Source organism: Pezoporus wallicus, unplaced genomic scaffold (genome assembly GCF_028554395.1).
Source record: "Pezoporus wallicus isolate ANWC-B61680 ecotype Strahan unplaced genomic scaffold, APGP_CSIRO_Pwel_v1 contig_6566, whole genome shotgun sequence".
NCBI lineage: Eukaryota > Metazoa > Chordata > Aves > Psittaciformes > Psittacidae > Pezoporus > Pezoporus wallicus.
Genome location: NW_026638763.1, coordinates 2,802,980 through 2,827,603, shown reverse-complemented (window position 1 = coordinate 2,827,603; position 24,624 = coordinate 2,802,980). Strand labels below are relative to the sequence as shown.

The window sequence follows — 24,624 nt, the reverse complement described above, 5'->3', positions numbered from 1 at the left end:
TCTCCCTCTCACAGCACTCCTGACCTGAGAGCTCGTGGAAGTGCAAACCGCCAGATTAAAAACACAGTGATACAACCTGAAAGCAAACGTACCACAGGGGTCTGTGCTCAGACCAAAGCACAGTAATTAAGCACAGTAATCAATTACCAAAGCACAGTACCTTGGTTAACCAGCAGGACTTTGGGATGTCCCCTGTCCCCCTAACGAATTAGAGAAAACAGAAATGGTTTGATTACCCTTTCAGCCCAGTTTACGGCCAGCTGCAGGAGGCAAGCTACTACAGCTGTCCTGCTGCTTTCAATAGCATGAAAATAGCACTTCCACACCCTAAACTGTCATTTTCAGGGCCTGTTTGTGGCTGCTCGCCCTGCACATTAGATACCAGAGCCGGGCCTGTTTCTCTGTGGACAATGAATTAGACTACACAGGTTCCTTCCAGAGGTATGAATGACTGAACAGCCATTTGGACTATTACCTTTCCTAGCCAAGCTTTCTCTTGGCAAACCTCTTCAAAAAGATGTCTTCAGTGTAGTAGGTCCCAATGACTCCATTTTTCTTTTGCTAGTTCTCAAATGGGACATTTGTTCACCTAAACCACGACTGACCACACAGGAAAATGCAGCAGTTTAGCCATTTCAGACACTTCTCTACTGTTTGAACTAGCCCTAGCTCCTGCCACAAGGACAATACATTTGACTTTGGCCTTGTGGAAGTGCAACTGCCTGCAGCTCTTGAGCCACTTCCCCTAGGGCAGCAGAGGCAGACTGTTTGCAACCCTCCTGTAATGACAAGTTAAAGGGAAAAAGCACCATGCAGAATACCACCAACCATCAAAGGAGGCAGCAGACCTAATTAGAGCCATGGGAGGCAGGTCTGGTTAAAACGACCTGCTCAGCAATTCCTCTAGTGGCCTCTGCCCATTCCCATGCTCAAGCAGGCCAGGCTGTGAGGTCAGTACAAGCAATTTGAAGGTATGAGAACTATTTGGCTTCATAGTTAAGAGAAGCATTAAGCCTTTTGTAGAGCCATCTCCCTGTAGTGGTTTCAGCCTACATACACTGAAATCACTTGGTAGATAACATTACTGTACGTCACTACGTAAACTGTTTACTGAGGCACATACACAAACCCAGGAGCCTGGGGGTCGAAACAAGGGTTTGGGTTTTTTCCACCATCTGTAGGGTTTTAAAGCATCATTCCTCCGTGGAATCCAATCACTGCCAGGGACTGCAGACACAGCTATCTAAACTGGTTAGCTCAAATATAAACAAGGACGTTATTTCCCACACTGTGACTGGCAAAGGATGCTTGTCTTAATGTAGTTGAGCGCTTCTAGGCAGTAAAACAAGACATAGGAATGTTTCTAGCAATGGTAGCATTTGTTCTGCCCTCTTAAACTGCATTTTTCCCAAACTTACTTATTCCCAAACCCACTCCCTTCTGACAATCAGCTAAAAGGACACTTACCACACCAAGGAAGGGGTGTTTAATGCAGAAGTGGAAAAGTTTTGTAGGAATGCACAGATCAAATACCAAATACAGACAGCAGAAGGCAGTTTTGATTAGTCTTCCACAAGAGAGACTGCTTGTGGTGATGCTACACTCTTCTAGCAAGCAAATAACTGACTGCAGTTTAGGTGAATCCAGTCAGTGTCCTAGGCTGTGCCTCCTCAGAATCATGAGACAGGTTCAAACCATTGCATTTCCAACCCTGAAACACAGCCAGAATGTTTTGCACTGCTGCTTGCTTCATTGCAGCGAGGGGATGATTCCTCTGTTGAGCAGCAGCACGTTTCCATAATCTATGTTCGGATGTTCATCCAGCCCTCCCTCACACGAGAAACAAGGGATCTCCTGCCTGCACAGAGCCTGCTGGAACACCGCTTGGGTGGGTCTCATCGATCCAGACAGCGCTTCTGAGCTGCTTCTGAACACACATTCCTTAGAAGATTGATCACAGATCTTGGATCTGCACTCTTCATAATGGCGCTGCCGGATACGATCATATTTGCACCTGCCTGAAAGACATCAAACACCCACTCAGTAACACTGAACAGATCCACTTCTGAAAGAGCTTCCTTGCTGTAGAACAGGTGGGACACAGGTAACATACCTCTACCTACAACCACAACCCGAGTCCAGAAAAGGGAACTTCCCCAAACAGGCAATTGCTTCATCATTGCTATTAACCCAAACACGCACTAAGCAACCAGCTTCAGGGGAGGCTTCAGTAGCTGCTATTAAAAAGGCACAAGACAGGACCACAGGAAAACACTGATCCTGTGTGCTTTGCTTTGCTGTTCCCTCTGAAACAGCTCACAGCCAAACCACAATTCCTCCTGAGCTTTACTTCCCAAGGGGAGTCTCTTAGCACAGCGACTGAGAACACTGCCCTGCATCAGCCTCTTACCTCTGCACACTTGTGGATGGTGTCGGGCCCAACTCCTCCATCCACTTCAATGTCCAGTGAGGGAAACTGAGTCCTCAGCCACTGAACCTGAGGAACAGCACAAAAAGGTTGACCCCGAGATCCACACTTGGCTGCTACAGTTACCTAGAGCTGCCTACGCACCTAAAATTTATTCACTTCCCCACTACACCCCATACTGTTAATGCCCTTTATGCTCAATAAATAAGGGAAGAGAAACTTAGCTGACCTTTGGCATCATGTCTTCCATGAATTTCTGCCCTCCGAATCCAGGCTCGACTGTCATCACCAAAGCCATGTCTATCTGATTGGCCCAGGGTGCCAAGTGCTCAACCGTGGTGCAAGGCTTGATTGCCAAGCCAACCTGCAGCAGAGGAGAGACAACTCCAAGTGCGCCTTAGGACGACAGCAGCACCGGCTTGAGCTCAGAATGGACTCCTAGGGAAACAATGATGTGTCTGCGCAAGCACGGGAAGCACAGGATGCTGGAAGTCAAGGCTCCTGATTGAAAACCAGCTTCATGCACAGTGTCGGGACTGCATCAGCCGCTCTCTGACCACCCAAAACTGCAGCGAGGGGTCTTTCATCGCCATAAACGCGGCTGTCGGCTGTGCTGCGCACAGTGTGCTGCTCCAGCCCCACCTCCCCTCACCTTCATCCCATTCTCGCGAATGTCCTTTATCAACGCTCCCGGGTTGTCCGTAGCTTCCAGGTGGAAGGTGTACTGGTTGGCGCCCGCCACAGCCATCGGCTTCACCCATTGCTCCGGCCTGGCCACCATCATGTGCATGTCTGGAGGAGGGGAGCAGAGCCGTGAGGCAGGGCGGCAGGCGGGCGGGGAGCCCCGTGTCCCCCCGGCAGCCCCTTACCGAAGAAGGGGTCCTGGCCCAGCTGCTTGCGCAGGCTCTCCACGACGGGGTGGCCGAAGGTGATGTTCGGGACGAAGTGTCTTGGGGCCGAAGAGAGAACACCCGCCACCGCCGGTTACCGCGGGCCGGGCCGGGCCGGGCCGGGCCGCCCCCCGGGCCGCCCCCCCCGGTCCCTCCCCGCCCGCCCCGGCCGTTACCCGTCCATGACATCGAGGTGCAGGTAGTCGGCCCCGCAGTCCAGCATGCGGCTGCACTCGGCGCCCAGCGCCGCCAGGTCGCTGTTGAGGATGGAAGGCCCGACCCGGCACCCCGACGCCATCGCTGCCGCCCCGCGCATGCGCCGCCGCGCTGCCTGATGGGACAGGGACGGGAGGGAGGAGGCGCGGTACCGCCCTGGCCGCCGCCATCTTGGGTGTTGTGGAGGGGGTGCAATGGGGGACGGGCGGATGGAGGGGCTCGGTCCCCCGCGGGCTCGGAGGCGGGCGCAAGGGCTCCAGACCCCCGGTTCCGTAGGCTCGTTCCCCGAATAAGTCGCCTTTGGCGCTTAGGAGGGCACACATCCCCCTCTCCCCCGGGTTTGAACTAGGGCGGGGGAAGCTTGGGGCAGTGGTTTAAGTTCCCAAGGACGTGCCTTCTGTCAGTCCTGAGGCAGCTCCAGGCAGCGGCACCCTCAGCGCCAGGCTGGGGCTGCTTGTAGCGGGGCGCGGGTGAGAGCCGGGGGGGTGAACGTTAACAAACGGTGCCTCGAACAGCACATGAAAGCCTGCTCCAGAAGCAGAGGAACGCAAGAGGCTCAAACGCAGAACGCTGTCCTTTTGCCATCACTCTGTATTTAGTCCTCGGAACAAGGTTTGCATCACACGCTGAGGCGAGGGGACCGACACAGGGACGAGACGCGCGCAGCCCGGACAAGTGTTGGACATGACATGCGCTTAAGGCCTCTAACACTAGTTAAGCAGCATCCTTTGTCTTGACAGCAGAAACACACCAGTTCTGTCACAAAGACACTGGGGCAGAGCAGGAAACCAGCCCGAGTACACTGTATGCACCTCATGAGTACAGTAGTAAGTGCAACCGATAGCGGAGTAAAGCACAAGAGAGAACAGGCTGACTGTTCCACCTCAACACTCGTCCAACACAACCAAAGCCACCTGCACAGCCACCTGAATCAAACAGAATTACAGAGTATTACATCACTGATAAGCTGCGCTGATTTCTAGCAGGGTAGACGTTAAAAAGAGGCATTACAGTTCTTGCTATGGCTTACCACTATGGATTCACCAGTGTGAGAAACCTGGATGGAAACAGGTATTACATAGACTGAATTAATGAAGGAAATCACAGTTACTTTGTTATGGTTAGAGTGGAGTAACCATGGTGAGGTTTCATTAGGGAAGATGCTTCCCTCTCAGTTTCAGCAGCAAAGGTCACTATCAAATGCACCACGCGTTCCCTATGTGTTGTGCCTGAAACACTCCTCCCTGCACGACTGCCAGCATCCAGCCTACCTGGGATCTGAAGGTGAAGCTGTTTTCCCCCATTGGTGCGTCACTGGCACTAATAAAACTCAGCATCTGGAATCTAGCTGTTCTCGGCGCAAGCTCCAGGCTAGGAGCAGCTCCAAGCAGTCTCCATGTAGGTGGTGCTGAGGAGCTAAGCAGTACAGTGTGTTTCGGTCAGCATACAAAGCGGTTTGTCATTAAGGACACTGCCATCTTCACCTCACCATCGCTCTGACAGAACCATGGTCACGTTAGGTTGCATTAGTGCCCCATCAAAAATGCATATATGGTGGTACAAGTGGTGCCTTTTCAGCCCTGCTCTTCCCAAGAGGTGCTGGGAATCTCCGTCTCTCCCCATTGCAGAGGGAGCAGAGCATGCTCAACACCCCCAAGCCTGGGGGAAGGATGGCTTTTGCTACCTTCAGCGGTGTAATGTACATTAGTTCCCTCCTCAGGCTGGTGTGCACAGCTCCCGGCCCCTCTGAGCATTTGGCAAGGCAGCACATCCCGAAGGCTCCATGGGTTTCAGCAGGCTCAGACCTGCTGTCAGGTGTGTAGTTACGTTTCCACGCACACCAGTAACAACTGCGTGCTGCACTACAGCAGTGAGGCAGTGGCTTGTATGGCAGTATTTTAAACAGCTGAGCTGTAGAAGAGAGATGTCCTTTCTATGGAGAGTCCTTTGTATGGAGATGGACAGGAGGGTATCATTCTGTCTCCTTAGTAAAGGTGGTTTATGATGTGTGTGTCCAAATTACAAGCTCTTGGGAACCAGACTGGCAGTTAGCACATTTCATCTCAGGATGATCTGAAGCATTTTCCTCAGCACGATAATGCCATGATTACAAACTCGGGCTCTTCTAACGTAAGTTGCAAAGGGCAGGACGTGATTCCCAAAGCCCAGGGTAACTTTGGGCATTGCTTATGATTTCATGGTTTGTTTCGCAGCTGTTGTGCAGTTTGCCTGTAAGCAGCTAGTGGCTAAAATCACATTCCAGTGTAATTCCATGATGCTGCAGCATAGCCCATAACTCAGCAGTGACTTCAGCTGATCCCCCATGAGGATCTCCACCTACGTATAAACATTACATAGATATATATCTAATACTTTGCAGCCATGAATGTTACGTACATAAAATGGAACCTTTTGAAATACAATCTCAACATGCCAAAAATAGATTCTTTCATCAAGTTTCTGCCCTGCAATAGCCATCTTTTGTTTACAATGTATATATATATTTATGTATAGGAACATGAAAATACCATATATAAATATTTACTTTAAACCCCTATAGCTAAGTACATAGGCCAGCATCCATGGAGCAGTTGCTAGGTACCGCAAGGTCCACCCATTCCAGATGTGGTTTCTTGGGTGTTTTTGAAGCTGTGGAGATGAATTACTCAGTACATTTAAGCAGGACAGCATGGGCTATTTATACCATCTGCAGGCCACTTACCCCCATCTCTTATCTGCGCACAGCACGTGCATTCCTTCTTATGTATGTGCCCTATTTAGTTTTACAGAGCAAATATTTTTGTAGCACAGTCTTAGTGGAATGAAACCGGCAGACAAAAGCAAACTCAACTAAAGTCTGCAGTGCCAAAAACCAACAACAAAACAGGTCTGATTGCTCCATGGTGCTTATCATTGCTCTGCAAGTTAGAAACAATGATTCCAGGCTTGCAAAAATCAATCTCTGATACTTTTTCATCAGTGTTTTCACTGTCAGTACCAAGGTGTCAGAGCCTTGAATTCAGTCACTGTATAGCCCTCCTCTCAAAACCACTACAAAAATAAACCTTGGGCACAATCTCAAGAGAGGCTTCTCTTCTGTCTCATACAGTACAACAGCTTGCTGTTCACAGTGCATGGCTGCCAAGGCAAGGTTTTATGGACCACGTATTTGCCCAGACACCCCTACCCTGAGAATCTGCTAAAAATTCTCTGTTCCTGTGGCCTTGCCTTGAACTGAAATAGATTTCACCAACAGGAATTTGCCAGTCTATAGCAAGCAGCTGACGGCTATTTTCTGCTTTTGGATAATAAAGTGCTCTTGTTTTAGTTAGTTACTAGTTACCAGGGAACTCAAAGGAGAAGGTGCCGCTTTCCCTTCCTCCTCCCACTGCTGCACTTCCCCAGGAGTTAGACATGAGATTCGTCCAGGTCAACATCAGTCTCCCCAAGCTCCACATTCGTGAAGCTGAAGTGAGTGGCCAGCAAGGGGTTCTCCATGCCGTTGTCCTCGCTGATGTGAAGGACAGTGTCCCCGTGGTGCAGCAAGCTGGTGGTCTCCAGGCCAGCGTAGTCCTCGGAGTCGGAGAGCTGGGTGGGTGGAGTGCTTTGTGCTGTTGTTGGCCGGGATTCCAAGCCCTCCTCTTTCTCCTTCTCCTTCTCAGCAGGAAGTGTCTCGCTCTGCAATTGAGGAAAGCCCATGGTCAGGCTGAGAGAATGTGGGAGGGAGCCAGGGAAAAAAAGCAATGGAACTTCTATAAAGTATTTTCTCAGTCAGAAATACTTTTTACCATAAAGGGCCAGGCACGTACAGATTATAAATGCCTAAAAGTTTGCTGTAATGATGTATTTTTGCTGATGAATCAAATCTGTGGCAGTGATCAGAAAGGTTAATCTGATTTCAGTCATTAACACTGCCTCACTGCATGTTTTTTAGTGTAGACGGGTGCCTTTAATTTGTTCATAGCAAAGGACACAACCCCCAAACGCACGAGATGTGTGTATATCTGGTGTATAAAAATGATATCAATGACACTAACATCTTGAAGGGATGACTGTGACTGCCCCTGTACTGTCCTCACTGGTGTCCAACACGCACAGCAATTGGACAAGCAGTTTCTTTTGAAATACAATGATTTTGCTGAAAGAGCCCTGAGGTTTTGAAGAAGTCCTTCCTTTAGGATGCATTTCTCAGAGAGCAAGCTGTCAAAACCTGCTGATGAACAGTCGCACTGGTGGGCAGGTCCAGAAGGACTGCTCTGTGTGACAGGAAGATGGAAAGGGAGGATGCAGGACAGGCAGGCTATGGCAGTGTCAGTCACGTTACCTGGCCCGTGCTCTGGCTGTGGAGAAGATCAGCTACAACGATGGCAGGTGAAGAGGTGAGCACAGGCTGGCCTGGTGGGTCCTGCTTGCTGGGCTCCTGGGGGCTGCTGCGGCTGCACCCGGGCTGCTGGGCTGCCGGGGCCGGTGTGGTCCCTGGGGAGGCTGCTGGTGCCTCAGGCTGCGCCTCAGTGAAGGTCACCGACCGCTTCTGCTCTGCTGAGGGTAGAAAGCAGAGTATTAAAACCAAGTATTAAATATAATACAAATATATATGTAAATATATATTCAATATAAATACAAATCGAGTATTAAAATGCTGCAGTTTGGAAAGGAAAACACAAGAAGAGGAGAAAGAATCCCTGGAGTTGTTACAGCTAAGAGAAGATGCATGATTCACTCCATCTTTATAAGCTGTCTAATTGGAGTGTAATCTAAAAGCCTTTTATCCCAGGCTTTCTCTAAAGCCACAGCAAGAGTCAGGGATCACCTCAGGACTAGTCACCCTACCTATCTTTGTCATGGCTTGGTGAGGTAAATGCCACCCATAACATCTCTCCATCCCAGAAGAATATACTGAACTGAATTCCCATGTGAGTTAGGCATTTCTGCCCTCAACTATACATGGAAAGCTGAGTTGTGAATATATAAGGGAGTTGCCCAGGGTTTTGCAGGAAATTGGAGAAGAGGGCAACTGATTGCCCCCGATTCCTGCAGACTGAGTCTGCTATCTGGGAGTAACAGAACAGCACAGAGTGAAGGCAGCTAGGCTAACTTACAAGTAAAACTGATATCCCTGCTCCGGCTCTTAATTATGTTGGATCAATTTTTCTGTTTCAGACACCTCCAACAGTGCCCCAGCACAGTCCTGGCTGAGTTAGAAACGTAGGAAGTTCTCAAGCACCCTATGCTCTTCAAGCTGTTTCCTCCAAAGTTAACTGCTCACCTCAGATAGTTCAGAATACAGCCCCCTGCTCTGCTTGGCAGTGCTGACTCCTGGGAGCGTATGGCAGGGACTAGAAGAGTCCTCCATTCGGTTCCATGTACAACCTGTAAGGCTCTGCATTGCTGAGCTTATAAATGATAGGAAATTTCCTTCTTTCTGCTACTCTCAATAGCAACTTCAAACATTCTCTCAATGCAACACATGGCAATTCACCATCCACGTGCAGTTTCACCTTGAAAACCTTTGGAGAAACCATCCAAGTGTTTTGAGGGGGTGATTTTCTGATAGGATATCCACTTACAGCAATAAAGGATGAAACTTCTGGGACTTCACTTTAATACAGGCTACTAACATCATGGTACCTTTTCCTGTAAGCTAAACCAACACCACAGGTATCTACTTTCAGACATCAAGTTGTGGGTATGCAGCACTGCCCTACCGCTAGGTTTGGGCTTGGGCTGGATGCTGCGCCGCGTGGTTGACAGTCGAGCTCCATGACGGCTGCGAGGTTCAGTCTGAGTTTTCTGACGTGACAGCAGTGGTCGTCGAAGCTGAACAATGGAGGACAGAGTTAAGCTGATGTATGTTCACATGTTACACAACTGCTCCTCTGTAAGGGGAACACATCGCCATTGGATGGGGCTTGGAGCAACCTGCTCTAGTGGAAGGTGTCCCTCCCCATGGTAGGGGGTTGGAACTGGATTAGCTTTGAGGTCCTTTCCAACCCAGACTGGTCCTTGATTCTATGACTGTTTATTCCTCTAGATGGTCCATTCACTCTGCTTTTGACAGATACTACATTTTACGGTGTCCGTGGCTCAGACATCTCCTTCATACGAACTTGGTTTTGTGCCTTTTCAGTTTCAATACTGAATGCAATGCAATGCAGATCGTGTGACCATCATTTGATTTAGGAAAATAATAATAAACCAGTTTGCAGGGGAAAAGATTGTGGAATTCCAAACAAAGTGCACCTCCTCTCTTAGGAATTTGTCACAGCTACGACTTGTGCTGTGGTTCCTGCTGACTCAATGGACTGCACTACTGTATCACAGATCAGGTAAAAGGGACATGTCACAGCCACAAACCACTTCAAAACAGACACAGAAAACCAAACCTACTCAAGGAGAAAAAGTTTATCCACTCCCCATGTTCTCACCTGCCGCAGGCCTCTCTTCCGCCCCAGGGGCTGCTGCAGGAGAAGGTTCTGCTGTCCTGGCTCGCTCTGCACGCTTGCCACCCTGTGAGATGGTGACAGCATTAGGCCAAGTGCAGAAGCACCGTGTATACCTAGCAGGTGTCCTGGCAATCGTGACTCAAATAAATCTGTAAATAAACCAACCACTAATGGCACAGTCACTTCAAAGAGCAATACTGCCTTTGAAGAATGGGGGGATGTGTCTATTGGGTTGTGGCTTCTGGGGCTTAGGAAATGGTGGGAGGTGGAGTCATGGTATTCAGGATGTGGCCACGCACAGGTAGCGTCCAAAGATAAATAACTGCAAATTTCAGTTTTCAGTCATTGATTGATGCATCCCACTGAGCAACACTCGTCTGCATCCTTTGCCACAGCCATTAAAGGCAAGAATATCGGATCCTAGCTCAAAAGCCTTTTTGTTTGTTTTTCCTTTTTCAAGCAGTTTTTTGTTTCCTCCCAAATAGACTCCACAGCCTCAGCACAATTTTGTCATCTGGGTTTAATTTCAATTTAAGTCAACAAACAAAAAACAAACACAAAGTGACAAAGGATCCATTCACATAATGGATGCATGAGTTATGCGAACAAGGCCCCACACTCAACACTTGCAGCCTTAAGTCCTTCTGTGGCTAACAAACAGAAAAGACAAGTAAATGTAAATTATATGTATAGGTATAAACACAGCTTTTTAGGTTTTAATGTCTTGGTACAAGTTATCTGAAAATCTGCAGTAAAAGAATCTTTAGCAATAAAACATACCCAGCTACATACCATCTCATCCTACCATTCAACTGACCAGTTCATCTACTTACTATCAGATTACCATCCTTCCTTCATTTATATCAAAGCACTGTATTCCTCAAAACAGTTCCAAATAGGTCATTTAGCAGACAGTGGTCACAGAACACGTTAGCTGAATGAACTATGTCTGAGAGACATATGGTTACAATAGCAACTAACATTTAAGATGGACTTTTAAATCAGGCAGCTGCTCTTCTGGGACAGACTGGAATCCACTGAGCCACACATCCTAGTTAAGCAACTTCCAGCTATATCTGGTGTGCATTGTTGAAGATTCAGTGTCACCACCCATTTTGCCTTTGGCCTGCATTTATCTAAAGGAAAACAACGTTCTTTTCTCTAGCTGTATTCCTTGGATCATCCTTGAGATGCTCAGTACCACCATCAGAGTGAAGATTTATCACCTGACCTTACAGGAGTGGAGGAAGAAGACAAACCTAAGAACACGGCCAGACAAGACGTGGAGGATGTCCATGAAGAGGCTTAAAAAGTTCTGTCTCCTGGACAGTTCATTCTTCGCTTTGGTAGAAGCTATTGCCCTTAGAAGGTTTTGTGGAACAGAACTTCCTGGTCTGCTCTGGGTCAAAGTCAGGTTACCTGACCTATTCCTTCTTCCCTTATCAATTTAAACTGAAGCCAGACTTTGCACTAAACCATATGCATGTGTTTCTATCAGCTCTACAGGGGAGACAGTGGGCGACACCAAGGAGAGAGGTGTCCCAAGACCATGAAGCTGTTTCTGTTCTGTCTGATTACAGCCTAATAATCCTCGGCATGCCCTCAGGAGCCTCACCACAGCTGCACTGGCTTGGAAAAGCTTCAGCAAGCTCAAAGCCAGAACAAACAAGATGTATCTGAGCCCTTCTTAACTCAGACAGCTCTTCCAAATGAGATCACTAGTCCCTGGAGCATATTTTTCAGCTTTTATGTAGGGTATTGACATGATTTACATACGGAGCATCCTAAACATCAAGCAAGCGTCCGCCTATGAATAAGCAGAGTCCTCAAAGTTACTTCCTCTTAGCAGGACTGTGTTCTTGACCCAGACAATGACTGCAGCACATGTGACTGGTAGGTTCAGAAGCAATACATCATTCCTTATCAAAGCAAAAAGAGTGTGCTTATGTTACTGTTTAGATTTGTGATCCAGGCTACCTGAAATTACAGCTTGTACCATTTTCTTAATCTGCTTCTAGGATTCCATAAAAAATTTATTCCTCTGAATCTGAAGAAGTTTTTTGAGTAGTTCCCATGAATTACGTAGGAATTAGCTGGGGAAGGCCTTGGAAAAAACATTTTCTATTACAATAGATTTTGAGAATACTGTTGCGATTTCTGAGGAAGGAACAGTAACTCTTAGTTCTATGAGTGAGGAGCAGAAAGACTCTACAATGGTTTTCATTCACCACTACAATGTTTTGGAAACAAACTCATTTCACATGCATCATGAGAACACTTTTAAAAAGTCATTAGATAGAGGAAGTACGTGGACTGCATGAGGGCATGGAGGCTATACATGAGGAAGAAAATGATTCCCATGGGGTAATCTGAAGGCAAACAATAGATGAGCAAAAGAAAGGTTGGACTTTGTATCTTCCTGCTGGAATCTGGGATTTTCAGCCTGGCGCATATCATAAATGAAATGAGTTTAGTGATCTGGTGGATGTTTGTTTCCAGTACTGAATCATTACACAAATTGGTGTACTTTGGGATGATCTGAGGAGCTGGTTGCAGGTATCTGCTGCAGGCAAATGGTGGACCTGAGAGCAGCCAAGCTCTGCAGAGCTGCCTGTGCACAGCATAGTCCTGCTGTGGCTGTCTTTTTGCCTTCTATCCCAAATTTTGGAGAAGGGAAGGAAAGGGAGGATCATAAAGGCCACCCATTTCAGATGAGTGACTGAATTTTCATATCTAACCTTTCACTTCAGGAGTATTTGTGAGGGTTTCTTTTCACATCAAGGAACAGCACTACTGATCTTGTTTCCATGAAAGTCAGTGTGGCAGGCAGTCTGTTGGCTCTGTGGAGCTCTCCATTCCTCCCTCCCTTTCTTATTTTCTGTATTTCCTTGTTTACCAGACCTGACCAGGAGTCTACTGGTTTTCTGTGGGACCCAATCAAGGAACATTGAATCAAATGCCATTTCAGCCCTCCTGTAGCAATGTGATCATTAAGGATTTTTCTGCAGTACATAAACCAGATTCATTTGGGAATAATGAACCAGAATGTTTTCCTGCCCAACACAAAAGATGCTCTGTCACTCTCTGAGTACCTGCCAGGGGTTTTACCTTCACAGTAGTGTTACATAGTTAGGGCAGAGACAGGTGAGCAAAAGATTGAACCAACCCAACTTTGTGGAAGCATGTTGCCAGCACTACAAGAAATGACAACCAGTGCAATCACACAGTGGGGGCTAGAAGAAACTTGTCAGGTTGGCCATTATGGTAAGTGATGCTCATGGTTTACAAGAAGCTGTGCAGCAAAAAAAAAACATAAAAAGAAAGAACCAAGAAAAACCAAAAATAGAGACAAAGGGAGCAAGGAGTTTACATGTCTGTTAAACAGATGTACATGCTTGTCACACCACTATGGTAGAACACACACACTTTGTGTCCCAGGACACAGGTTAGTGGACAAAGGCCAGGGGAGTATGGGTTAAAATGTAGGTGGACTCCAGCTCTTGTATTCCCAGACACATCCTCACTCAGTCAGTGTTAGAGCTGCTACACTTGCCCTGGCAATATGAATTCACTGTTTTTCCCTATTAGGCACCATTAAACTAAAGCATAACAACAAACATTAAAGGGAAACATGTTTGTGCAACAGATTTCCATTACAATGACTTCTCATTCTTCTTTCTGCTTTGGGAAAATATCCTCTCCTCTCAGATTGTAACCACAACAAATCACAGTGCTGGACACATATGCTTCTCAGCCCCATATACCCCATGCTATCCGTTCACTTCTGAGCACATATATGCTATCCCCTTCCTGTCTTCTCTGCTTTTCTCCATGGCTGGCTCTAATTGCTATAGAACAAAGGGAAACAGACTTTATTCTTTTTCTGTGTTTGTCACTATTTATTTCATTTAAAACTCCTACCTTCCATAAGGGTCTACTGTCCACATGATTTATTTCTTTATGCCAGTTATGACTAAACATCAGCTTTTGAATTCAGAAGGCAATCCTAAACAGTTGTTATCATTGTGCTCCAGCTGAAATCAAAATTTTGTAAGAAAAACCCAAGCCTGCTTTATTCAAATCTAGTGTTCCTGATTATAATTAATATTAATTCTCCTGAATAACATTAATTCTGTCCTATGATCCCCACAGCACAATAATCTCCTATAATGTCTGCTTTATTACTTCTGTCCTTTAGAGGAGGAATCCAATTTGCACATTTAACAACACAGCTAAAACATCTTTTCCTTCCTCACGGAATTCTAGTGGAGCCTTTCCATAAAAGTTTGCAGTATTTCCCTATCTTCTAAGGCTCCTTCTAACGCTTTTCAGCCCTGATGTCCCTGCTTCAGATGCTTTCATACGTATCCTTGAAAACAATAATAAACCTCAATAGATGTGATTCCCAGGTACCCTGGTCACCTTTTTGCCTAAGGAAATCTCTGTTCCATTGAGCAGGGTGGACGAGAGCGTCCTAGTCCTGAGCAAAAATGTATGTGACAGAAATGAGTAGGAACCCACTGTACAGCTGATTTCAGGATTCAAACTAAACTATTGCGTTTGAACTCACCTCATTTGAACTCTCATTTGAAGTCAGCCTCACCTTTATTAGGAGTGAACCCCCCTATTTAACAAGATCAAAACATTTCAAAGTCAACACTGATCTAACCTGGTATCAGATCATTAAGGCTTCAACTCAGATACAGACCTTCTCCTTTGTCATCCTCCTCAATTGTAGTTAGGTTTTAGCTCTATTTAAAGAATGGCACTTAACTTCCTCAGCTGAATGACTTCTGTCCTCTTTTGGCCCAAACACATGCTTGCATGACCATGCAATCCATTTTACTTTATCACAAAGCCAGACAACAATATTCCTGCCTCTGCCAACAAGCCAATGTCTTTTCCGAACACCACTCCTACAGCAGCACCAATGAGAGACCGATCTGCCAAAGCAGGATTCACACACACAAAGACACCATGAATTATGGGATGATCTCACTGACACCACCAATGATAAACTCTCCATTTGTCTGCCAAGAAGAATGAACAAACAAAGCAGCCTCTCCCCACCCCAGAAGGTCACTACTGATAGCTAAACCCAAGCTAACAGAATAGAAACCATTCACACAAATGCCCTTCAACATATTCACCTCTTCAGCTGGTGTGGTGAAGTAAGGAAATAGTTTGTTACCCTCCTAGTTGCCAGTGTAAGGGCCATGTTCTTCTGGAAGGAAACAGAGATGCTCTTGGGACTAATGACAGCTCTCTGACCTCCTGAGGATGGGTTGTGAGGTGCAAGCCCAGCAGCAGGGCAGTAAGGGGGATTATCATCACTGAGCTGGCTGTTAAAGGTGCAGACATCCCTTCTAAGCTCACTCCTGGCCCCTTTGACAAGGCACAGCCTTACCAGTGTTTGCATACAAACTCCCCTGTCCATGAGCCATGGGGAGCAGCTAGACTTGAACTCCAGTCCTGACAGAGCAATTTTAAATATGTATTAATGGTGTTCACCTCCAAGCTTTCTAAGGTGTCATTTGAGAATTGGAAACACTGTAAAACTAACAAGTATTACTGTAAAGCATCCACAGAGAACTGTATTCCACAGGACTTACCATAATTAATTTTATTAGCGGACGTTAAAGAACACAGCTTGATATTAAGTCTTTTGTGGTGACAGCATTGTGAGATGAATGGAAAAACAGATGCCTCTGTTTTATATAAGCTTCCAGACTAATGCCTATAACAGGCTACAGCTAATGCCTTGAGGATAATCTTTCTCATGCCTTTCAAGGAATTGCTAAAGAATGGGAAAACCCTGAGGCTAGCCAGCCAGACCACTGCTTCACTTGCTACAGCTTTTTCTTTTCCCTTCTACTACCCCTTAGCCTCCTCAAAGTTACTGGCAATCAAAACTGAAAACTGAAGGTGGGTTGCTACACCTTTGACTTGCAGGCCTGAATATCAATGAGCCACAAGAGACAGAGATGGAGAGAGCAACAAAAGGTGAGGGGAAGAGACAGAGATTGGAAACGGCTTGTTTCCCAGCACACACACTGACAGACAGGTAGTGTTAACACTGTACCTAGAGAGGCTGCCCTCAGTGGCCAGGCTCGGGGAGTCATCGAGGACATTAGGTTCACTGCAGGAGGGGCAGGGAGATTAAGAATTTAGGAAAAGAAAATGCAAAAAAGCATGCGACTGTCTGTTTTCAAGGGAAAAATACAGCAATGGAATAAAGTCAAAAAAGGACGGTAACATTAACTGGTATCGCACGCTCAACAGCACACCTATGACTCAGAGGAGCTGAGAGAACATCTGGTAACAGGAGCAGTCTTGAGAGGGGGTTTACACTGCCTGGAGACTTCTACATCTCCGCTGAGAACTGGGGAGCAGAGAAGTTTGGTAGGATGGGTTTCCACAGGAAACAAGGGCAGGGAACTATTTTCAAAGCCATTTTCCTGCAGCATTCTCATTTATTTCGGTTCTATTTACTTGCAGCTTCATAGAAAGGTTTTTTCTTCCCCCTGCCCCATGAGCCACTTCTTCCTGAGGGAGGGCTGAACTACCTCCCATGAGCTATAGACCACTCTCCTAGTACAACTCTAAGGATAAACATCTGGAAAACAAGGTCTCGTAGTGCAATGAAACTGTAAGTAAACAGCTGGTGTGGATCCCGACAAACCAGTACACAATCACTTTGCTTTCCTACACCTCAGCCATTCGGGCAGAAACAGCCTTCTCAGTCCATAGGGAAAACATGAAAGAAAGGAAGCAGTCTGCTGGGTTACCAGCAGGAAAGCAGTAATAATATTACTTAACATTAATTAGTTGACATCTGTGAGGCAGGCTGAAAGCTCAGAGAGCATCCATAACTAAAAAGGGCATGATGCTGTGGACTTTGATTATGCCTACTGAGCTTGTAGTTTCCCTACGAAGACGAAAAACAATTGTCCTGGCATACCATGCACTTAAAAAGCAGAGAGCAAAGCTCTGTTGTAATTACAGTATTTCTTTCCTCAGCATCACCATGACGCGGGATTGCACAAAGCAAACACTGCTGTCAGTCAGCTGTGACTCTTGGGAAGTTTTTGCATTGAAGATGGTAGTGAAAGATTCAGGAAAATGCAGCCTTGCATGTTAATTTTTCAAGAAACAAAGGGACTGAAGTAATTGAGTTCAAAAGTCAAATGAGTTCCTGTAAGCCCTTTTGTGAAAACTCCCAGATAAAATCTGTGCAACTTCTCTGCTGTAAATCACTTCTCCTATCTCTGCTGCTATGTACCACAGCTGTTACTATTCCTTCATCTATCAAGGTTATTTCTTTTATTCCAAGCAAAACTGGGGAGGGAGCAATGTTTGATTTTCCAAGGCTGGTCAAGAGATAACGTAGAATTTATTCTTTAAAGGTTCAAAGGAAATAACGTAAATTCGTCTGTCCACTGTCAGATATCCTTGGATAACTATGCTGCAGACAAGTAAAGCAATAAGCATTGCTTACTTGGGGGGGAAGGAAAAGGGGAATCACATTTAAATGCAAAACTTCTCTTTGCATCTTTTAAAGATTTCCCAAATTCTAGCCTCTTTCTCACCACTCCATGTTAACCAGGAATAAGGCATTCAAAGCTATTTCTATCAACAAGTACATTTCTGGCTTAAAACAGTATTTAATCCCATCTTTGAGTTCAACATTCGGTTTTTGTGACAAGCTAGGTACATTTCTAGGAAAGACTTTTCTCCATGGAAGAAAACAAAGTAAATCAAACAGGATGTTTCTGCTCCACTTCCCAGCTTCTCAGGACTCCCCCCCACTCGCTACAGAAGTTGTGTACTGTCCCATAGATCAATACATAACCCCCCAAATCATGTCTTGTCTTTCTGCTATCCACAGCAGTGGCAGAGGAAAACAGCAGTGCTGAGGGTTTCTGGAACTGTTCAGAAGGAAGGTTTCTATGGATGACAGCTTGTTCTTATGGACCTTACACAACACAGCTCATCCTGGAAAGTCATTATTTCTGACCCTGCACCCTTAGTCCAACACTACTGCAGGATGAATAAATTTAGCATCACTGTGCTGGCACTGATTCTGCCATCCCACATCCCTGATGTGCACATAATATACCTGCTCCATTTCTGCTCTTGTGAATGTAATGGGAAAGGTGAAAAGCTCATGCTGTTACCTTTGGCTGGGTAACATGCCCACCTCAGCCTGAGGTGCAGACACGCTGGAGAGATGGCTGGAGAACCGCCTCCTCCCAATGGCACCCATAAGGTATGCTTCTTGTTCACTTACCACACTGGGCATGCTCAAGGAGTCATCTAGAAAGAGAGAAAAAGCAGGAAAGGAGAGGAAACAACCATCCTAACCCCCACCTACATGTTTACAGTTGTCAAGTGATACCAGGATGCCAAAGGTGTACCCAGCATTTACTTACCAACACCCAAAGCCTGCAAATTTGAACACTTCCATTAGATTTACAGCCACCGTTCAGAAAGACACATGATGATGAACCCAGCACACATTGGGCAGGGATTTATGTATGATTTCAGCTTATATGGCTCTCAGGAAAATGTGTTTGAGGAATTCAGCTTCCACTAGGGCTTAATTCCTGTGATTAATAAATTGTTAATATACAGTGCTTTATGGCATAAAAGCTGTAACTGGACATTTTGCCGGTGTGAAATGAACTGCTGCTATGATATAGCAAAGCACTGCTACAAAAGAGAAACTATGTAACAGCAAAATGAAGAACTGACACCCTGTAACACCCTGTGGGACATGCACTTTGAAATGTCACCCAAAAATTACATAAATAGACTCAATTACATCATACTATAACTGAGCTATAGAGCCAGCTGGGTTGTGATCAGGACTGCTTGAAATTTTCAGTGCTGTTTCAGATTGTATAAAGCACCTGGAAAGAAATGACTGTTGTGTTTCTTGCCACAACAACTTCTAATTGCAAATAAAAAGATGAAATAAAGGGAAAGTTTTGTGTAATTTTCTCTTTTCTTTTTGACCTTTTTCAATTTTGATATTCTGAAATATGACAGCATTAAGCCAAGGCAGGGCTGAGGTAATACTGCAGCAAGCACATAGGAAGATAGCAATCACTGTTCCACACAGTGTCTCATAATGATCTGAGGCTCAAACCAGAGTTTGCTACAGTGAGTACGTGAGCATTGTATCAGCAGTACAATGCTGGGTGGATTGTACAATGCTTAGTGATGAACCCAGCTAAAATAAGGTTGGGCTGAGCCTGAAAAGTTTCAGGCTTTCCCAAAAGGCAATTCTGCTGTAACTGCACAGGCCTTTCTTTTGTGCCACCCATTTTCACTCCTTTTGTTTAATGTCTTTGGGGAATAGTCAGCAGTCCTCAAATACAGAAGTGAAGCGCCTGTGTTCCAGACATAGAGGCAACCAACCGCTGCAGCACCAGAAGGCAGTATCTCTGCTAAAGAAGGAGGGGGAAGCCCAAGCCTGGTGACATAAGAGCAGTTTTCTACCCTGGCTTTCAGTGATGGACAGCTCAGAAGCAGAGAGAAGGCAAAATTCCAAGAATATAATGAAACTCAGCTGAAATGACAAAGCAACATTCAGGTCATTGCAAATTAGTTTCCAAAAGATTCACCATCCCATTCCTTCTAAAACTGCACCAGAAAGCCTGCCAACTCCAGGAGCTGCCAGCTGCCTGAAAGGGAGATCAAGCTTTTGTTGTCAGTAGGTTTAAGACTTAATTTCCTCTTTGTTAATCAAGTGATAGGAGCATACAGACACTCCTCTCTGCAGAAAGCCACAGCTGGATGCTATGCAGCACAAGGACAACATATTCCACATCAGAGGGTCTGGACAGAAGTGATGAGCAGGAAGTACTCACATCCTGCAGGAACAGAATCCTAACAACGGAGCAGCCACAGCCTCTGTCTACTGTCATGATGAAGGTCAAAGAGAGGACTGATTGCCAAATGCCTTGTGTCAGCAACGTAAGGACTGCCCGTCAGCCCAGGTCCCATATACTAAAATCTGCCTGTGCCCTTCCCTTTTCCCTACCCACGGATCAGGAGGGAACAAGGACGTATGTAACGACCCAAGCTTTAACACCAGGAACTCTGTAGCAACCACACTAGTTTCTTAGCCTCATGCCCCTGTGGGCCATTTGTTCACAGTGGTACAACTGTCTTTCCCTCCCAGCCATCCTCTGGGGCATCAAGAAAGCACCTTCAATGGGGGTTGGAACTAGATGATGCTTAAGGTCCCTTCTAACCCAAACCATTCTATGGTTCAATGCTGGGGGTTTAGCTTGAATCAATAGCCACATACTTTCTTCATCCTCCTCATCCGTGCGGCTCAGTGTGTCCTGTGAGGCCTGCTGGGAAGGCTCGCTGTCCTGCTCCCACACTGTGCCAGTGCCCGTGTTGGAGCGGGACATGGTGGCCAGGCTCAGGCGGTACGCAGAGGTGGAGGTGCCCACAGTGCTGACAGATGTCTTCCCTTGGTACGCTGCGTAAGAGTGGGAAAACCAAATCCAAGTCAGTGATGGTTCTGGAAACCAATAGCCAGCCAAGCATTCCTGTCACAGCGGGCACTGGATTCTGCCTGGACTGGTGGGACAGGGGTTGGCAGATGTGATAAAACAGACACAGCTGCCCTGGCTCACCTCATCTCTCCAAAATCTCTGTTTTTCTTACGCAGTCTGGTTTTCTCCCTTAACCTTAGCACCATGTTTTCCAGATTAGCTTCAACATTTAGTAACAAGGCAATTTTTTTTTACCAAGGCTGAGGCATTTTCTTTTGAATTTGTTTTAAGAACAAAGCATGTAAAATCTCTTGCCATGTGTAGGCAGTGGCTGCCATCTCGTGGCAACAAGGGCGATAATTACAGGAGGTAAGCGTCCATTTGCCCCGGGACCCTGATCTAGACTTCACAGTAGAGAGGAATCAAAAAGAGACCAAGGGGAGAAAGGAGGAAACAGATCTGCTGCTGACAAACAAACGTTTCTTCACAGGCAGCTATGAATATACAGAGATGTAGGTAGGGGCTTGCTGCATTGTGGGCTAGGGATACACAGAGAGAGGCAGCTGCTCGGAAGTAGGACTTGGACTTAGTGCAATTAATAGGCATGACAAGATGCATTTGACAACTAACCTGGATTTGTTGGCTGTCCAGTGGCAAAGCTGGGCTGGGCATAGGGCTTGATCCAGGGGCAGGCTGCTGGGGTGTGGGTAGATTACCCTATTCCCCTCCTAGGCAGGTCTGCCTCCTCACACTGGCCAGATTGGGCTGATGGCCCATTGCTCTGCCCTGTCCTCCTTACCAGAGCCGCTGTGCACCGCTTCCTTGAGGATCTTCAGCTCGTTATTGAACTCGGCGATGAGGGAGCTCTTGCAGAGCGGGCGCGGGATGAAGCGTCGCTCCAGCTGGTCGGCGATGTGCTGCCTGGCAGTCAGCTCCTCATGGTTCTCAGCCGGCTGGGCCAGCAGCTGCAAAGTTGGGACACGTTAGCACTGCAGGGAAATGGTGTCCGGGAACCTGGGACTGGTCTCCAGACCAGCATGAGCCTGCATCCAGCAGACCATGCTCTTTTGTAAGCATGAGGTTTTGACTCCAGCTATGATGTTTCCACCTTTCTTTCAGGGACAACTTTGCATTTGACTGAACAGGTATCAAAACCTCGCTGACACTGGTACACAGGGTTGAGGGCTTCCTTATGCTAAGCTCTACCCTCAGACATGAGACAGCTACTTCCTCTCAGATGATTTAGTCTGTCCAAGCGGTGAGCCATGGTAAGCTAAGTAAGGTGGAGTACCATGTGCTAGTCTACCTGGTAAGCAGGGAGGAGCTGTGATTAACTTAAGCCCTGACAGCCTCAGCCTAGCAGCTGTCTGTCCATCCACAAAAGCCCTATCAGAACCTTCATCCAAGAGATGGAAAGCAGAGTGGTCCCTCCTGGCTGTCAGCTGTATTGGCCAGCTCTGTGCAGAGAAAGATTTCTGGAAGCTTTCTGCTAGCCATGCCAACCCCCTCCTATGTTCAGAGTATCCACACTATTTCCGAGTGTTCTGAGTGACTCTGCTTGCCAAATTCCACCTGCAAACCCTCTTGGTCAAGCCTTACAGTTTCCCATTCTGGGAACTAAGACTAGCAGTATTCCATGAATCAGAGCTCCTGTATGACTACTTTTTAATGCTGTTGAGGTACAAGCCCTGTGATGTAGTCTCAAAGGGTTCTCAGACTTACTAACTCTGAAAAGTCACTCCCTACACAAACACACAGTTCTTCCAGGAGTGCTGTTCTTCTGGTCTCAGCGGGGGAATAAAGGATATCTTCCCTTCAGGGAGTGATCTATCAGGAGCCAAAGCAACTGTTACCTTGCACTGGATGAAGGGCCGAAGGAGCACAAAGATAGGGATCCGTGTTCGTACGATAAAGTCCAGGAAATCCCACAGGGCCAGCCCTCCCACCTTCCGCAGCGCCATCTCTTTGACTTGCAGGCTCAGCCAGTACCACTGGCTGTCCAGTTGGCGTTCAAAGCAAACAAGGATCACCTTCAGGGCTACAGGGGAACACACACACCAGCAAATGGCAGTTAGAAATGTTATCTGTGTCCCTTACAAGCATTGAAGGAGGAATAGAAGGGACAGAGTGGGCACAGACCTACAAAGGCATGCATGCATGCATGCACATCCACATGCACACCCACAATGAAAGCCTCAGGATCAGGACTCAAGAGTCCTATTTCCAGAGAGATTTTCCTACTTCACACCTAAGTTCCTCTGTATTTTTTTGCTCTAGCTTCTCTTATCCCTCCCTGCAGAGTTCTTTTATCTCCCTGGAATCCAGGTATTTTGAAAGCAGCTCAGGGAGTGAAACAGCCCTGGCTGATCAGACAACCTCAAGAATCTTGACCAAGTATATCCACACAAAGAGTCACCCTGTGAGCACAATAACCTCCAGGTTATTTATGGGGTAATGAAAAGAACCTTTCTAGCAGTGCAGCTGCATGAGTCATGGAAAAACTGTAATCTAAACAGAAAATATGGTCCAGTAAGCCAAGGGCCATAATTCACAAGAGCACAGCATTAGAAATGGGGACGAACAGCAATGAAGTTCAAACCAGTGCTCTGTATTAAAGTCGGCAGTGACCAACAGTTAGCTCACAGGAGAGGAAAGAATCTCCCCCTTTCCATGCTCCCCTGGTCTGCAACAAACAGGGAGGCCTGGAAATTACTAGAGGAGGGTTAACTCCTCCTTCTTTCTTGATGGGATTCCCAAAACATCTCAGCCATCACACATCTGTATCCACGTTTGTTGGGGTGGGGGCGCTAAATCAGTGGTGAACTGCCATTTTTTCGTCAGTGCTATCCCATTCCTCAGATATGGGCTAGTAAAAACCTAGATAGAGGTCTTTGGATAAATGCCCTCACATAATCAGAAACAGAGAAGCTGTGAAGAGTTCTTCTCCTTTGAAGGAAAGAGCTCTGAGACAAAACTCTGCCCACGTAGCTAGCCCCAACAACCTGCAGTGCTGCTGCATCTCCAGTTTGATTATTTTTGCTTTCCCTTCACCTGTGAGTCATAGGTGAGAAAATACAGTACTACGTTGCAGCAGCATACAGTGAACAGAGGCAGGACCAGTCAGTAAGGACCATGAGTGTGCAGGACCAGCAGGCTGTATCATGTTTCTCCCTAGTGAGCCAAGGGCCAGTGAAGCTGTGGCACTAGGGGCTGACAGACAGCCTGACTTGCCTTCTGTGCCTTCACTGCTAGATTCTGGGAGTATGAAAACTGAGTGACTTCTACCTGTGCTGCAGTCTCCTCCAGCTGCAGTGCAGACACTGCTCACGTTGCTGAACATTCCACAGATACTCCTGGCTTCATGATCTGGCCTGGCTCCTTGTTCAGGACAAGATCTAAAGCAGCTCTAAAGAGCTCAATTAGCTCCTGCCTGAGATGATTTTCTTTGGTGCTGTCTACAGTCTTGAATGCTCCATTTTATCTCTGTCTCTTCTCAGTGGTCAGCAGAAGCCATCACTCACCCAGGTAGGCAGCCTGGCTGGTGGACTCTGCGAGCCCTTCCCGCCGCAGGTCCTTCCCTGCATCCCCTGGGGTGGAGCAATGGGCAGGGGAGCTCTCCAGCATGAAATTCTTGCTGCGGGAAGTGCTGATGATGCGAGGTGGCAGGAGGATATTGATAACAGTCTGGAGCAGCAGCAGGACCTCAGGCTGCTCCAGCCAGGGGCTGTCTGAGATGCATTGGAAGGGGAAAGAGAGAGAAAGATCAGGCTACGTTCCATCAAAGATGCCCAAAAGATCCAGACCCTGTTCAGTTCCAAAATGGGGTGCAATCTCAAATGTTCCCTAAGACAAAACTGTCCCCCACACCTTGTTATGCTGCTTCTCCTCCTGCAAGCAAAGGCAAAGTTTATTGTAGCATCAACATAAACACACACACAGAGCTATGCAGCACAAAGGAATGTCCCATTCAGTGGTCTCATGATCTCATCTCCTTTTGACATTTCCCTCTTCCTTTACTCTTTGCTTTCATTTAGGGATTTACCAGTGATCACCCTCTATAGAAGAAAGCAAGGAGCAGGGCTTGTGCCAGACAGATTGGGCAGACTGTGGTTCACAGGGGCACACAATTTCTG

General features: G+C 46.7%; 2 protein-coding genes across 15 annotated transcripts in view; both read right to left on the bottom strand.

The window, feature by feature from the left end:
- Window positions 1-1,463: 1,463 nt before the first annotated feature.
- RPE (ribulose-5-phosphate-3-epimerase) lies at window positions 1,464-3,654 on the bottom strand. The gene is made up of 6 exons (XM_057412305.1): window positions 3,495-3,654; window positions 3,298-3,377; window positions 3,081-3,220; window positions 2,658-2,792; window positions 2,411-2,497; window positions 1,464-2,018 (listed from the first exon to the last, which is right to left on the bottom strand). The coding sequence occupies exons 1-6, from the start codon at window positions 3,632-3,634 to the stop codon at window positions 1,896-1,898; spliced, it is 705 nt and encodes a 234-aa protein (XP_057268288.1). The 5' UTR covers window positions 3,635-3,654; the 3' UTR covers window positions 1,464-1,895.
- Window positions 3,655-6,497: 2,843 nt separating this feature from the next.
- Window positions 6,498-24,624, bottom strand: part of UNC80 (unc-80 homolog, NALCN channel complex subunit) — a 120,201-nt gene continuing 102,074 nt past the window's right edge. For 10 of the 14 annotated variants that reach the window (XM_057412233.1, XM_057412234.1, XM_057412243.1 and 7 more), the window contains 10 exons: window positions 24,013-24,219; window positions 22,345-22,529; window positions 21,291-21,456; window positions 20,296-20,475; window positions 18,155-18,293; window positions 16,060-16,116; window positions 9,960-10,041; window positions 9,240-9,351; window positions 7,859-8,073; window positions 6,498-7,212 (listed from right to left, as the gene is read on the bottom strand). In XM_057412233.1, the coding sequence (XP_057268216.1) occupies window positions 6,943-7,212; window positions 7,859-8,073; window positions 9,240-9,351; window positions 9,960-10,041; window positions 16,060-16,116; window positions 18,155-18,293; window positions 20,296-20,475; window positions 21,291-21,456; window positions 22,345-22,529; window positions 24,013-24,219 (1,613 nt within the window). In that variant the 3' untranslated portion in view covers window positions 6,498-6,942. Of the gene's footprint in view, window positions 7,213-7,858; window positions 8,074-9,239; window positions 9,352-9,959; window positions 10,042-16,059; window positions 16,117-18,154; window positions 18,294-20,295; window positions 20,476-21,290; window positions 21,457-22,344; window positions 22,530-24,012; window positions 24,220-24,624 lie in introns of those variants that run through there. The other 4 variants (XM_057412238.1, XM_057412245.1, XM_057412246.1 and 1 more) reach the window with 3 other exon arrangements.

What these genes read in the sequence shown, in the direction of transcription:
- RPE (XM_057412305.1), bottom strand. Translation starts at nt 3,634, where the DNA reads ATGCGCGGGGCGGCAGCGATGGCGTCGGGGTGCCGGGTCGGGCCTTCC. An exon ending in TTCGCGAGAATGGGATGAAG is followed by an intron (nt 2,793 to 3,080) that starts GTGAGGGGAGGT and finishes CCTCTGCTGCAG; the next exon opens with GTTGGCTTGGCAATCAAGCC. An exon ending in TGGAAGACATGATGCCAAAG is followed by an intron (nt 2,498 to 2,657) that starts GTCAGCTAAGTT and finishes GCTGTTCCTCAG; the next exon opens with GTTCAGTGGCTGAGGACTCA.